This window comes from Globicephala melas, chromosome 3, assembly GCF_963455315.2.
Source record: "Globicephala melas chromosome 3, mGloMel1.2, whole genome shotgun sequence".
Classification (NCBI taxonomy): Eukaryota; Metazoa; Chordata; class Mammalia; order Artiodactyla; family Delphinidae; genus Globicephala; species Globicephala melas.
This window is the reverse complement of record NC_083316.1, coordinates 50,478,005-50,495,142: the sequence shown is the minus strand read 5'-3', so window position 1 is coordinate 50,495,142 and position 17,138 is coordinate 50,478,005. Positions and strand designations below refer to the sequence as shown.

General features: G+C 34.7%; 1 protein-coding gene across 4 annotated transcripts in view; it reads right to left on the bottom strand.

The window, feature by feature from the left end:
* Positions 1-17,138, bottom strand: part of RNF180 (ring finger protein 180) — a 280,386-nt gene that overhangs the window by 239,571 nt on the left and 23,677 nt on the right. For all 4 annotated transcript variants that reach the window (XM_060295817.1, XM_030844068.2, XM_060295818.1 and 1 more), the window contains exon 2: positions 11,451-11,585. In XM_060295817.1, coding sequence (XP_060151800.1) covers positions 11,451-11,585 — 135 coding nt within the window. The remainder of the gene's footprint in view (positions 1-11,450; positions 11,586-17,138) is intronic.

The window sequence follows — 17,138 nt, the reverse complement described above, 5'->3', positions numbered from 1 at the left end:
AAATGTAGAAAATATTTTGATATATGTGGAAAAATCATTTGATAAAATTCAACATCCATTCATAATGAAAACTTAGAAACTAAAAATGGAAGAAAACTTTTTCAAACTGATAAAAGGTATCTATGAAAAACCTTTAACTAAACTTATACTCAGTGGTGTAAGATAATTGTTTTACCCTAAGATTGGGAACAGAATGTCTTCACTCTCACCTTTCTAGTCCACATTGTATTGATAGTCCAAGTCAGTACAGTATGACAAGAAAAAGAAATAAAAGACATACAGATTAGAAATCAACAAAACGACAAGATACATCTTCACACCCACTTAGGATGGCTATAATAAAAAATAAAAATAATGAAATAAACAGAAAATAACGGTTGGTAAGGATGTGGAGAAATTGGACCCACTGTACATTTATGATGGGAATGTAAATGGTGCAGCCACTGTGGAAAATAGTTTTGTGGTTCCTCAATAAGTTAAACATTGAATTACCAACTGGCTTAAGAATTCTACTCCTGGGTGTATATCCAAAATAATAAAAAAACAGGTGTTCGAACAAAAACTTGTATAAAAATGTTCATAGCAACACTACTGAAAATAGTCAAAAGGTGGAAACAACTCAAATGTCCATCAACTTATAAACGTATAAACCATATGTGGTAGATCCCTATGATGAAATAATGTGCAGTCATAAAAAGGGATAAAATACTGATACATGCTATAACATGGATAAACCTTGAAAACACTATGCTGGGTGAAAGAAGCCAGACTAAAAGGCTGTATATTGTGTGATTCCCTTTGTATTAAATATCCAGAATCAGTAAATCCATAGAGACAGGAAGCATATTAGTAATTGCCAGGGGTTTGGGGGAGGTGGAAATGGGCAATAACTGCTTAATGAGCATGGACTTTCCACATGGGGTGATAAGAATGTTCTGGAACTAGATAGCGATGATGGTTGCACAGCATTGTAAGTGTACTAGATATCAGTAGTGGTAAATTTTATGTTATGTGTATTTTAGCATAATTTAAAAAGATAACAAAATAACTTTTTCACAGACAACACAACATAAAGAAAATACTAAGAAATTCACCATAAAAACTGTTACATTAATAAGCACAGTTTCAGTATAGAATGTCAATATACAAATTTCTGTGTACCGCACTTCTGTAACAACAAACGATGGGAAAGTAAACATTTAAAAAATACCACTTAATATAGTACCAAGAAAACATGAACTACTTAGGTATAAACTTGACACAATATATACAAGACTTGTCCACTGAAAACTACAAAACACTATACAGAAAAATTAAAGACCTAATAAAACCAAGATATATACCATGTTCACAGAATGGAAAGTTTGATATTTTTAAGATGTCAATTGCTTCTATATTAACCTATAGATTCAATACAACCCACTCAAAATCCCAGCAGGATTATTTATAGAAATTGATAAATACATTTTAAAATTTATGTAAAAAATGCAAAATGACCTAAAACATCCTGAAAAGTTTTGCAACAGAATAAGAAATGTAGAGGACATACACTATCTGATTTTAACACTTATAAGATCAATGGAATAGAGTAAAAAAATAGATCTGTATATAAATTTAGTCAATTGTTTTTTTGTAAATATGCCAAGATAATGAGAAAAGATAGACTTTTCAATAATTGGTGCTGGAACAACTGAATATCCATATGAAGTAAAAAAATAACAAATCAAAATGGATCAGGATCCTAAAAGTAAAAGCCATAACCACAAAATGTCTAGAACAGGAAAAAAATCTTTGAAACCCGGGGATAGGCAAAGTAGTCTCAGGACACAAAAACATTACTCATAAAGGAAAAAACTGATAAACTGGATTTCATCAAAATTAAAACCATCTACTCTTTGAAAGTCATCACTAAGAAAATGAAGACAGAAACCACAGACTAGAAGATAATTTTTGCAAAACCTGTATCTGACAAGAACATTTTAGCCAGAATATATAAAGAACTCTTACAACTAAATACGAAGAAAATACAATTTAAAAAATGATTATAAAATTTCAACAGACATTTCACAAAAGAAGATATACTAATGTCCGATAATCACATGAAAAGAGGCATAACAGTCACTGGAGAAAGGCAAATTCAAACTATAATGAGACAACATTACATATTTATTACAAGAGCTAAAATGGAAAAAACAAAAGAAAAAAAGGGAAAGAAAAAAGCAAAAAGAACTGAAAATATCAGTACAAAGACATAGAACAACTGAAACTCATATGTTTTCAGTGGGAATGCAAAATGATATAGTCAATTTAGAAAACAGTTTGTCAGTTTCTTAAAAAGCTATGCCCACACTTATCATAGAACCAAGCAATCCCTAGTAGTAACCAAGAAAAATAAAAATATAGGTCCACATAAAGATTTGTAGCTCAAAACTGCAAACACCTAACATGTCCATCAACAACTACAGCATCCATACAGTAGATAAACAACTGTGAAATGTATACAATGAAGTAATACTCAGTAATAAAAAGGAATGGACTACTGATATATGCAACAATATGAATCAATTTCAAAAAACACTATGCTGAGCATAAAAAGCCAGACATAAAAGAATATATGCTCTATGATTACATATGTAAGAAACTCTAGAAAAGACCAAATGTTGTTACCTCTTGACAATGGTGGCAGGTACACGAGTACATATACATTTGTCAAAGCTCACTGAAATGTGTATTTCATTACATATAAATTATACCCTTGGGCTTCCCTGGTGGCGCAGTGGTTAATAATCCACCTGCCAATGCAGGGGACACAGGTTCAAGTCCTGGTCTGGGAGGATCCCACATGTCGCGGAGCAACTAAGCCCATGCACCACAACTACTGAACATGTGCTCTACAGCCCGCAAGCCACAACTACTGAGCCCGCAAGCCACAACTACTGAAGCCCGTGCACCTAGAGCCCTGCTCCGCAACGAGAAGCCACCACAATGAGAAGCCCACGTGCCGCAACGAAGAGTAGCCCCCGCTCACTGCAACTAGGGAAAGCCCATGCACAGCAACGAAGACCCAATGCAGCCCAAAATAAAAAAAAATTATACCCTAATAAAACTAACCCTAGAAGTCAGCAGTGTAACTTTACCTAAATTTACTTTTTGAAGAACAGAATTAATCTTGTAAACATCAATACCTGTACACATTAGCCCCTTCCATTAGGAGCTGAGTTATGCAGATTAGTATAACTAATGAATTCTTAAAAAGGCTCTCATAGAGAATACAAAGTGGAATTGACAAATACAGCCTTCTTTACTTCACTATTAGATCCGAATTTTTTTTTGACTTTTCAAGGTTCTGTCTATCCATGAGCTAAATAAATAAATATTTCTACATTGGTATAAAGAATAGAATATTATGTCAAAATAAGTTAATAGCAATCAACCTATCAAGATTTATTGGGTCATTACTAGACACAGTGTTGACCATATAAAGGGAGTAAAGAAACTTATTTATATGCCAGGGACTGTGTTTTACCTTAACACGTATTATCTCATTTTACTATTTCATTGTGCATATTCCATTATTTCATTTAATCAGATAAACTGATCATGATATTTAGTCACATAAGATTGATGAGTGTACTAAGAAACCACTATCTGTTATAAATTCTAGAGATGTTCTATGAACATTCCTATGAGAAAAAACATTGGAGTCATATATCTAGGTATGTAAAGGAAATTTTACAATGTACCTATTCTTCTTATTTTTACCAGGTAACAAGCATTTGTACTGTGCTACTACAGCCCAGGCACTCTTTGAAAGGTTTTATTATTTTACAAATAAGTAAACTGAACCAAGAGAAAGTAAGTAACTTTTATGTAACTTGTCCAAGGTCACACAGTAAGTAGCAAAGGAAGGATTTCCATCCAGGCAGTCTGGCTTCAGAACTGAAGTCACTAAGCTTCCACTGTTACTTCCTATACCAAATCAATACTAACTTTTTTAGGGCAATCATCTTTCTTACATCTTTAGCCTGAGTATGTTTTAAGGCGTGATACTACTATTCTTCCAGAGGACTACAAAAAAAGCAAAACAAAACAAACAGAAACTGGAAGCATAACTTACTTTTAAATTAACCAAAAACAATGAACTAACTTATACAGAAGAAAGGTAGGTTTAGAAAAAATTCCAGTTGATTCTGATATGCAGCTCCCAAACCAATCTCCCTGATTTGAGAACTATTAACATAAAGCAAGCACATATTTTTCTCTAAGTATTTAAAAGTTAAAGCATTCTCTCATGCCAACAAAAAAGACAAAAATCAGTTACAGCAATTCATACTGGTTGAAGGAGCATAAAAGTTTGGGTTAAGAGTGTATAGTATTGTTTCCCTTTCTGAAAATTAGATATGGCAAACAAAGAAAACCAGGATAAACACAGAGGCCTCAGTTATAAATGAGACTGCCAACTACTTCAACTGTAATTACACACACTGTCTTAGAAACATAAATATATATGATATTCATGATATTTACTTCCAATTTAATTTTACAGGTAAAATAAGACATCAAACTCTAAAGTCTACAGTCACTTAATTTTTTAAAAAATCACACAAATATATGTGATAAAACAAGTTTTAATGGATGTATTTTAAGATAAATGATTAAACGAAGCAACCTCATTTGAGGAATTTAAAGGCTTTAAAGTAGTGGCATCAGGTTATCTCTTTGGGAAAAAATAAACTGAAAATTAGAAAAACTATATTATTAGGATTTTTAAAACCTTAATAGACAGCTTTTTGTGTCTCAAGTTTATCATGTGGGCAAAGGAGGAAGTGAAGGAAGAGAAGTAACTAACAGCCAGTTTCACTTAATACTGTCAGAAAAATGTTGACAAAATATTTTGTAAATGAAATCTTTTGTTCAAGCAGTAGGGGGAGCTAACGCACTGTTATTGATATTGCTTTTTCTTTAAGGGTAGGGAATGTTTTCAGTTACTGTGTACAAAGAGAACTTCTTTAATTTTAAAATTACAAACTGTATGCATTATCTTTTTATCATTTACTGATTGTTAAGAGTTTTAATTGAACAGAACAGGTTAAATGTAAAAAGGTGACATATTATTATATAATTTTTGAAAAATGTTTAACACTAACACATTTCCAATGTTAGTAATAACATTCCCTTAGCTAACACATTAAAAGTTAGCCAACTATATTATTTAAGTAATATAGTTTATTTAAATATTTGCAGCTATCAGCTATAAACACTACAGAGAAAAAGATCAGGTAATAAAAATGTCATTTAGATTAACATTATTAATTAAATGTTTAAAGGGTTATAAATATAAACGAACCAAATCCTATTGGACTGCCTGGTTTTACTATTGTAGGTTGAGAACATACTTCAAGGGTGAAAATTTTTTTTACTCAGAAGTCAGAATGAATAAAAAAGAAACTGAAAGCTTCATTTAAAGGCAGACCATTCCCTGCACGTATTCTTGCTACCCTTCTAATATCACGCTTTCAAAATTGCCAAAATAATTTGTAAAAAATTCAATGGTCATGTCACTCCTTTTCACTGACTTTCCAGCTTTTAGGAAAAAGATCAAAATCCTTAATTTGTCTTGCAAGACCATAAATGATCTAACCAACACCCATCTTTCTAGCCTCAAGTCTGGCCAAACTCTCTCTCAATCTCTGCCCTCCAATTATAGAAATCTTCTAGTTCCATGGAGATACATCACATTCTTTCCACCACAGGGCCTTTGAATATGCTGGTCCCAAAGCTTGGAAGGTCCTCTGTCTTGTACTGTCCTGGCTACTCATCCATCATATCTCTACACAAGTCGTTTCCTCAGAAAAGCCTCCCACTTACAACAACACTCCTATGTCCATGTCCTATCTTTATGGCTCCCTATACGTTTCCTTTTTTTCCACTTACACAGCTAATAATTTAATATTTATGATTGAACACTATCCTGAAAGTTTCACAAGGACAGAACACTTCTCTTCTGCTCTTCATTGAATTTCCAGTGCCTGTCATATCTTAGTTGATCTGAGCTGACATAACAAAATACCACAGACTGGGTGGCTTAGACAACAGACATTTATTCTTCACAATCCTGGAGGCTGGAAGTCTATGATCAAAGTGCCAGCATGTTCAGGTACTGGTGAGAGCTCTCCTCTTAATTTGCAGATAGCTGCCTTCTTGCTGTATCCTCACATGGTAGAGAGAGAAAGAGATCTCTCTTTTCCCCTTCTTATAAGAGAGAAAAGAGATTGCTCTCTCTCTTCTTCTTACTGGATTAAGGCCCCATCCTTATAACCTGATTTAACCTTAGAAACCTCCTAAAGACCTATCTCCAGATACAGTCACTTCGGTGGTTAGGGCTCACAGCTACAATGAACATTGACCAATGATTTCCTCCTTGCTAAATCCAAAGCATACTTTTAATTCTCATTCAGAGTCTCTACATTTGGCCATGCAGTTTGTATGCCATTTCCGTACAAATCTGGGGGCACCTTTCACAGATTAGCACCCTCTAGAATTATGCAGTGTACAACCTGCACATTAAAGGCAGTATCTGGTCTTCTATGTCTTGCTACAACGTTCAATATTACTAACGAATCCCTCCTTCTGGAAGACATTCATCCCTTGACTTCCATAACACCGTATCCTGATTTTCAATCCTATCTTTCTTACTACTCTTTTTTTCCTACTTTGTGATGTTTTTTTCCTGTCCATCCCTTAAATGCTCCTAGGTCCTCTTCTTTCTTACTCTATTCACACTCTGCATGGTGATCTCATCTACTTTCACAGCTTGACTCACCACTTAAATGCTGATGACTCCCAGATCCACACTTTCAGTTCAGATCTCTGCTCTGAATCCCATAACCATAGAACCAGCAGCCTTCCAGAAATCTCTTTTTAAATGTCCTTTTAGGCCACATAAACTTGACGTGCCCCAAACTGTGTCAAAACGGACTAAGAAGTGAAAGCGGAGGATACCACCTCTGACGCAACGCCCACCCCGCCAGACTTCACAAACAGAGACCAATTTTGTTATTTTCTGGTTTTAGGGTTTTCATTGTTATTTTTTGCTTTTGGTTTTGGTTCTGGCCCACATTTCATGTATCTCAGGCCTGAAGGTAGAGTAGGAGTCCCCTTTTGTCCCTGTGGACATTGTAGACTGTCTCAAAATTCCATTCTAAATTCCCAGTCACATGCCTTACCATATGCCAGTGGCTGGAAAACTAAAGCTCAAATGTCCCAGATTCCCTTACAGCTCAAGTTCCACACATGACCTAGCTTTCCCCAAGCTGATACACTGTTCAATATTATGAAAGCAGAAATGATGAGTATATTTGTGTTGTTTCTTCTAGCAAGCTTGGTTTTGAAGGTACTTAGTTAGTCTGTGGCAAAAGTTAGTGATTCCAATGTCCAGTTCCTAGTTCTGTGGGGACTAAGAGGCAGCGTGTGAGACTTCCATTTCCTGGCATTGGTCAGGGCTAAACAAGTGTGGCTCTGGAGCCAACAGCTGTGGATGCTATTTCCTCAGTTTCATGATCCTTTATGTTCTTCTGAGGGCCATTTCACACCTGCATGGGGTGAGGAAGACAGGAGACAAAGTCCAGGGTTTGCTCAGGGTCGGGAGACTATAAGAGGGAACTCCTACATAAAGCTGGGTTATAATATCAGTATAAGGGTGAATGAGAAATAAACCTGTTGCTCAGAAGGACAAAGAAGGAAAGTTGCCTATCTCAACTTTGGTATTCAGTAGAAGGAAAGGAAAAAGTCTTCTCAGGGTACTGAAGAATTTCTTAAACAAAAAGTACAGAACATAAAGGAGATGATTAATAAATTTATCTATATTATTTTACAAATTCTGTTCATCAAAAGATACCACAAAGAGTGAAATACAAGTTATATAAACTGGCAAAAGATATTTGCAATACAATAACCAACAAATAATTAGTATTCAGAGTACATAAAGAGCTTCCAAAAATCAAAGCTACATAACAGAAAAACAGGCAAGGACAAAAAGACATTTCACAGAAAACACAAACAGCCTTAAACAATGAAATTATGTTAAATGTTGGCAAAGATGTGGAATCACAGCAATGTTTAACTGCTGCTCATGGGACTGTCATTTGAAAACAACTTAGCATTGCGCAGTAAAGGTGAAGAATCACATATCCTGCAACATACAACTCCATTTGCAGTAATATATTCCTGCCTGTGTTTGTCAAGATATGGACAAGTAGCATGGCTTGTAAGAGCAAAACAACTAAATTTAACTCAATGGTAGAGTGAATTATAAATTGTGATATATTAATACACTGGAATACTACACAAAAGTGAAAAAGTGGAGCTGCACTACATGCTGATATTAAGTAAAAGCAGCAATTCCCAGAAGAATACCCACCTATGTTGTGATTTCATTTACAGAAAGTAGACAAACAAAACACTTCCAGAAACAAGAAAAACACTTATTTTATACACAGATACATTTTAAATTATATTGTTAAATAGGTAATAAATTAAGATGATTTGATAGGTGATAAATTTAGCATTCTTTCAGCATAGCATCTGATAGATTACTTTTAGATTCCAATATTTTATTTTATTGTTTCCTTTAATTAAAACAGATGCTTCTAAGTTCATCTTTAATATTTATATCAAATGCATGTATTTATAAATGTAAAATATGTTTGTATAGTTCAAAGAAATACTTAAAGAGAAGCAAATACCGATACACCCACCACCCAGCTTAATAAGTACATTACCACTACTTTAGAAGCCCCCTCAGGATCCCTCTCTAATTATATACTCCTCCTTCCCCCAGACTTAACAATGATATTGAATTATTCCTCAGGCAGGTTTTTAACAGGTTTTATATATGTATGTTTTATTTTATATGCATATAATATATATACCTTTATATATATACCATATAATATATATACCTTTATATACATTATTTTATATAAATATAAAAATTTAAATAATATATTTATGTAAATATGCATTTTATATCTATTATTTTAATAAATATATTTTTATTTTATAAGTTAGTTTCAATAATTATATATATATTTTATTATGTATATACATAAACATTTTATTTTATATATAAAACTATAGTGATAGAAAGCAAATCAGTGGTTGCCCAAGGCTGGGCTTGGAAACAGGGCAAATGGGCCTAAGAAAACTTTCTGAGGTAAGAGGAAGATTTTAAAACTGTTATCATTGAATTGTATTCTTACAATAAATAAATTTTATGGTTTACAAATTATACTTAAAAATCTGTAAACAAAAAAAATACACACATAGATTTCACAATCTCCTTTGGGAAACCTCTGTGACTAGCCCAAGCAACATTTGCTTACATTCCTCTGTTAGAGTACTTATCAAATCAAGCTACACTGCTTGGCCTATTTTCAACTACAGTTTAAAGCTCCTAGAGGACCAGAATGTTTTTTCAATCTTGTATCACTGTCTTCTACAACCTATCCCATTACATCCTAGAGCAGTGTTTGAACTTCTCTTGCTTATTGAGAAGGTGTGACATTGCATGATACCCTGATGGAGGAGCAAAGGCAGTAAAGAGAATGTGGGGTGAGGTGCACAAGCTCAGGATCCTCACTGTCAGGTTGAACTGTAACTGCACTGCTGGTAAAAGTGTAATCTGAGGCAATTTATTTAATCTTCTGTGCCTCAGTTCCCTTATCTATAAAATTGAGATGATAGATTATCTCCTTCAAGATAATCTATCCTTCTATCCTTATACTATAAGGAATGAATAATATAAAACATTCAAAACAATGCCTACCTAATAAGCATAAAAAAAGGTACTGGACATCATTATCACCAGGAAAAAACAAATTAAAACTATAATGATATACCACTATACATCTACCGGAATGTCTCAAGTTACAAAGTCTGAAAATACCACCTGTAGACAAAAGGTGTAGAGCAACTGGAATTCTCATCACTGCTGCTGGAAGTGAACATTCACTTTGGAAAACTACTAGCACCTTCTAAAAAACTTAAAATACACCTACTCTATGACCCCCCCAATTCATTCCTATGTATATATCAAAAAGAAATAACAAAACACAAACACATGAAGTCTTTTACAAGAATACTGATAGCAGTTTTATTCATAACCCAAAACTAGAAATTCAAATGTCCATCAGCAGAAAAAAATGATAAATTTTGGTATATTCATAAATGGCATACTACTCAGAAAAGAGGAAGCAAACTACATAACACAAAACATAAATGAGCCTTTAAAACATTATGCTGAGCAAAATAAGTCAGGTGCAAAAGAGTATATGCTATATGATCCCATTAGAATGAAGGTCAGGAACAGGCAAAACTAGTCTATGGTGACATCAATATAGTGGTTGTCTTGTGAAAGGGGAGTATTGCCTGGAAAAGGGCAAAACAACTTTCTGGGCTGATGAAAATATTGTATATCTTGATCGGATTTGTAGCAGGGCTGAAAAAAATTTATCAAGCTGTATACTTTTTTTTTTACTCTATAAATTACACCCAATAAAATACTCAGCATGAAAAGATTTTTTCCTCCAATTAAAATGTTTTTTCAGTTTTTAAAAAATGTTAAAAAAAAAGTAGCTGACAGGTAAGTATACAGTCAAAGTCTTCCACTATTATCAGTTCAAGCTGGCTAATCTGTTAGAGTGGATAGGAAATAATCATGATCAAATGTGACTGAGGAAAAACTTAAACAAAACAAACAGTCTCTCAAAGAAGGGGAAGAAAACAATTACATCCACTCTCTCTGCTGAATTGAAAATTCCCTGTAAAGTGCATGGATTACTATCTAGTTTGGACCTCTTTGATATTGCCTCTTGCATATTGCTCTTAGAGAAGTTTAGGGATTTTATCTGTTTTTTTAAAAACATTTACTTTTCCCAGGACAACCAATTAAATGCTTTTAAATATTATTCAGGTTTTTCTATTGACTTTTAAATTATACATGAACTTTCCCTTTTAGGCCCATACTGAATACTATATATATAATATGTATATGTATATATATGTTTATATATATGTATATGTTTTTATATACATACAAACATAGGTTTTCTATTTTTTAATATGATCTTGAATTTAATTGTGTGGTGATGACTAAGGTTCACTCATGGTGGGGATAAAATAAACCTGGACTATTATCTTCAACCTATGTTTGTGATCCTGCACTTAAAACTTTAACGACATGTTAATGTCAGCAGCTAGAGGTAAACTTAACTGTAACTGTGGAAGGTGGGATGCCTTTCGAATACCACTTTGAAGTGTTTTCAGTGGATCAGGTAAAATAAGGTAAAAGCTAAGTCAGGTTTGGAGGGATATGTGTACATGTGTAGGTGTGCCCCCAGCATTCCTATACTAGGAAATTATTTGATGATTATACAGTTAGCAATACTCACCTTAGTCACTTGATTCTCAAGACATTCCATGAAACAACCAGAACCTGCTATGCATTTTCTACATTTCCAACAACGGAGAATACTTATTTCTTCTTGATTATGATTTTTAGTTATCAATTCTTTACTTCTCTTCATCTGTGGGAAAATTAATGCATTTTTAGAATGTTAAACAGTGTCAGATTAAACTTGATTTTCTAAACCCTTTGAACAGCATTAGCTACATGAGGACCAGAAGGAAGAGAATTATCATTTATTGAGGTACCTACTAGTCTTAGGCTAGGGGTGCTCTATAAACTATATCCAGGATTAATTCTGATAATGATGCATTATACTAGTGACTACCAGCTTCTTTTATTTTTGCAGAACATTTTGTCTATTTCTTTCCATCTGTTCTCACTAAGAGTGGTAAAAGGTAAGAACAGTTAAATAAGTTACTCCAGTAACTTTAAAACTCATAACAAAGAACTATAAATATTCTTACAGATAGGATGTTTTGAATAGCCACAGCATTAAATTTTAAATATAACAGGATTTACTGAGTTGTAGTTAATTCTGTGAAAATTAGAAGTAATTACTTCACACGGGTCAGAATGGCCATCATTCTTGAGAAAAGGGAACCCTCTTGCACTGTTGGTGGGAATGTAAATTGATACAACCACTATGGAGAACAGTATGGAAGTTCCTTAAGAAACTAAAAATAGAACTACCATACGACCCAGCAATCCTCCTACTGGTCATATACCCAGAGAAGACCATAATTCAAAAAGACATATGCACCCCAATGTTCATTGCAGTACTATTCACAATAGGCAGGACATGGAAGCAACCTAAATGTCCATCAACAGAGGAACGGATAAGGAAGATGTGTACATATGCACAACAGAATATTACTCAGCTATTAAAAGAAATGAAATCTGGTCATTTGTAGAGACGTGGATGGACCTAGAGACTGTCATACAGAGTGAAGTAAGTCAGAAAGAGAAAAACAAATGTCATTTACTAACGCATATATGTGGAATCTAAAAAAATGGTATAGATGATCTTATCTGCAAAGCAGAAATACAGACACAGACGTAGAGAACAAACGTATGGACACCAAGGGGTAAAGGGGGGTGGGATGAACTGGGAGATGGGGACTGACACTGTTGATACTATGAATAAAATAGATAACTAATGAGAACCTACTGTATAGCACAGGGAACTCTACTCAATGCTCTGCGATGACCTAAATGGGAAGGAAATCCAAAAAGGAGGGGATATATGTATACGTATAGCTGACTCGCTTTGCTGTACAGCAGAAACTAACACAACATTGTAAAGCAACTGTACTCCAAAAAAAAAAAAATTACTTCAAATTAATGGGAAAAATCCTGTATGCTAAATGCATTAATTTCTCTCGTATATTGTATTCAGTGGAACAGTTAACTATACTACATCTTGTGCTATGTGCAAAGACTTAGATAATAACCCTACCATTTTTTTAGTCTATTTTTATACTTGAGATTTTATGTCAGTATTGTGATTCAGACCAATTTGGGAAAACAGTTTCATACTAATAAGGATTCCAAAATAGGTGCATTGTATTTAATAACCTGTCTGGTAACTACTCATTATAAAGAAATGAGTTATACTACTCATTATAAAGTTATACTACTCATTATAAAGAAAAGAAATGTTAATTATGTCCACAAGGGCCTGCCTAGCTCCCTGCCCACATTCCCTCATTTGTTAGATCTTTAATATTTCATTTATTCAACAAACATTTACTGAGAGCTAACCATATGCCCCACAATGAGTCAAACTCTGGGGGCACAAAGATGAGTAAAACTTATTTTCTGTCACAGACCTCACTATGCTATAGATCAACAGTTTCCTACCCTAGCTCATTAGAATAACTTGAGAAGCTTTACAAAATAGTGATGCCTAGGCCAGGCCCCACTCTTAGAAATTTTGACTTATTCTGAAATGGGGAGGGAGTTAGGAATGGGTACTTTTTATTAAAAAGTTCCCCAGGTGATTCTGGTCAGGGTGAGGACAGGCTGTGTTAATACACAAACAATTAACTAAGATGTAACAGCTGAAGGGACAAGAGAGGGAACATAGATGGACTTTAACCAAATTTAAAGGAAGGATTTGAAGAATTCTGCCTGGAAGAGCACAGCATGCCCCTCTTGCAACCTATCTAGCTCTGTCTGACCTTCAGGTGCTAGGCAGCAGTTCAGTCTCCACTGACATCTTCAGAACCCATCCTTAGGCCAGTTGCCACTCTACTTAAGCTTTGTCCTCAATGATCATCAATAATATCTTAATTTGCAAGTGTCCTGACCTCCCCCTGCTTTCATCATTGTTGATGCTCCCCTCCTTAGCTTCATTAGCACTCCTTTCATCTCTCAGTAGTCTTCCTAACATCTTCTATCCTCATCTACCTTTTAAACACCAATGGTTCTCAACCAGGAATGGGGATTGCAGGGAGCGATAACATCGGAATCAACAAAGGAGAAACTCCATATCCGCCTATGTTCTCCCCTTCCCTGAGATCCATACACACCTCCCCACTTCTCCCCTCCCCTCAGGGTTGCTCCACGCCCTCTTGGAGTGCAAGCATGTAGTTAGAAAAAGCCCTATTGGTGATTCTAATAAGTTTTCACTGAGAATTATACTCTGTGTGATAACTCTTTTATGGCAATGATTTTTAAATCTATACATCTAGTTTGATCTTATTCCAAAGCTCTAAGACCAATATTTTCAAATTCCGAATGTCAAATGCTATCTCTACATAAATCTCCTTTAGGGCCTTTGTAGTGGCTGTTCGCTCTGTCTACCCTGTACGGTAGCCACTTGTTAGATGTGTTATTAAGCGCTCAAAATGTGGCTAATCTGAACTGAGATGCACAGTAAGGGTAAAATATACACTGAATTTTGAATACTGTGTAGAAAAAAAGAATGTTAAATATCTTAATAGTTTTCATATTTATTTCATGTTGAAATCAAATTTTTAATATACTGAGTTAAATAAAATATAATTGTAAAAATTAATTTCAAGTTTCCTTTTACTTTTTGAATGTGGCTACTGTAAATTTTTAAATTATATATCTGGCTTGTATTATACTCCTACTGGAGAGCACCTGTCTAGACCTCCTCGCCCCAGGTCTCTGTATGGTTGGCTCTCTTCTCATCATTCAGAGGTCAGCTCACATTCATGTCCTCATAGGTATGGTATAAGAAGCACCTGGGGAGTTTATTTAAACGTATGTCACAGGGCCACAGTCCCAGGAATTCTAATTCAATGTTCCTAGGGTGGGATTCTGCATATTTAACAAGCAACTAGGTGATTCTGTAACAGGTGATCTGAAGATCACACTCTGAGGGACAGAATACAATCTAAGCTCCATTTGCAACAACATGGATAAACCTGGAGAGTATTAAGCTTGCTGGAATAGGTCAGACAGAGAAAGACAAATATGCTACCACTTATATGCGGAATCTAAAAAATAAAACAGATAAATGTATATAACAAAATAGAAACAGACCCACAGGTATAGAGAACAAACTAGTGGTTACCAGTGTGGAGAGGGAAAAGGAGAGGGGCAAGATAGGGGTATGGGATTAAGAGCTATGAACCACTATGTATAAAATAGATAAGCAACAAGGATATGTTGTACAGCACAGGGAAATATGGCCATTATTTTGTAATAACTTTAAATAAGGTATAATCTGTAAAAATACTGAATCACTATGTTGTACACCTGAAACTAATATAACATTGTAAATCAACTATACTTTAATTAAAAAAAACATACAGTCTAAGCTTTTTAAGATGTCAAAAAAGGTCCTTTAGGTAGCACAAGGGATTCTTGCGATGGAACTGTTCTGTATCTGATTGTGGTGTTGCTCACATGAATCTACACATGTGATAAAATCGCATATAACTACACACACACATGAGTACATGTAACTGGTGAAATCTGAATAAAGTAGATTGTTTGAAGGGTATACAGGATTGCTCCATGAATCTGTAATTCACAATTCACAACTGAATCTACAACTATTTCAAAGTAAAAAGTTAAAAAAAAACTTTTACTGCATACATTAAAAACTCAATATTTTAAAAAGTCATAATATTTTTTACCAATTAACTGTCCTGACATACTTGTATAATCCTCTATATTTTTTCACTATATTTTTAGCTGCATGTTTTGATTGCCTCTTCATATGACAACTTTGCAATGTCTTCTACGAAGAGAATAAAAAGATCATTTAGTCTTTCCTGTTTAAAAAACAAAAAGGCCCTATACACTTTTAAAATCCAACTCCTAACTAGCTCTCAAGTCTTGGTGTCCCCTCCATGAACACTCCACACCAATACTATGCAGATCTTTGTGCATTTCCCTAAAAATACCTTTTTCTGTTTTCCCACTTTCAAATTTGCTGTTCTCTCTTCCTGTAATATCACTTCCTTTTCCTTTGACTTATTTAAGAAATACTTTTCATCCTTTAAGGCCGAGCTCAAAATTTTCTTTTACAGATGCTCCCCAGAAAACTACACTTCCTCCCTCTTCTGTGTTCCCATGGAACTTTGCATGTACCTCTACAGTAGCACTAGTCAAGTTGTATTACACTTATATGTGTGTATGTGTCCTATTAATTTAATGGTGAGGTCCTAAAAAGCACCATGTTCTATTAAAACCTGCATTTTTACAATCAAATATTGTACCTGGCACCAAAATGACAGTCAACAAGTGTTCGCTGAAATCAAATCAACGAGATCTGGCAGCTCAACTTACAAAAATTCTTTTTCCCATACCAATTATTAAGTATGCCTGCCTAACCAGTGGGGTAAAGCAAATAGAAGTCTTTTAGAGCAAGGGATGTGAGGAGCTCAAGGGAAGAAACAAAGCTGTGTTTATACATATCTGAACTTGAAAGGAGAACTGGAGACTACACTACAGTGACATATTTATAGGACATCTTAGGTGGCTTCTTTCAGAGAATTTATGCTAAAAGAAGACGTCAAACATGGTAAATGAACCTATTAACAAAATGGTAGTCTTTGAACTGATTTGAATACAGCCTGGTTGTCGGACGCTAACTCAAATCCATCCTTAACTCCAGTTCCCTAGACACTAGTATGGGTTCTAGAAAAGAAGAAGCTGTATAAGTAAACAACTAAAAATCCTGTTTTTTGTTGGAGTCTAAACAATTTTGAGCAGATACACCAAATGGCTTTAACACTCTGAGGACCTGGGGGCAGCAACGAGAGAACTATCAAAGCAAACAGAGGAGTGACCTTGGGAAACAGTAAAACAACATGAAAATGAACTTACTGCTGAACACATATGAATGTCTCACAATGCTCAGAAATACTTGGAAGGACTCTGCAGAGAGTGCTGGGTTCTGAGCCAACAAATGCGAATAACAAACTATAAAATTCTGGTATTACTGTTCATATGACTGTGGTGCAACTTACAGACTGATAAGGTCTAAGAAATTCAGGTAGTCTTCCACTTTTCTTCCAAATCCTGTTCCTCATCTCTTACTCCAGTTCTCATCAGATCAGATACGTGCGTTTTTCTAAAAGGGGGTGCTTCCTTGGGCCCTAGTTCTTCCCACCTATGTCACAGTCTTTATTATGGTAACTTTCTTGGCTCCTGCCAAAGCCTGGTCTCTCGGACCAAGCTAGCTGCTAAT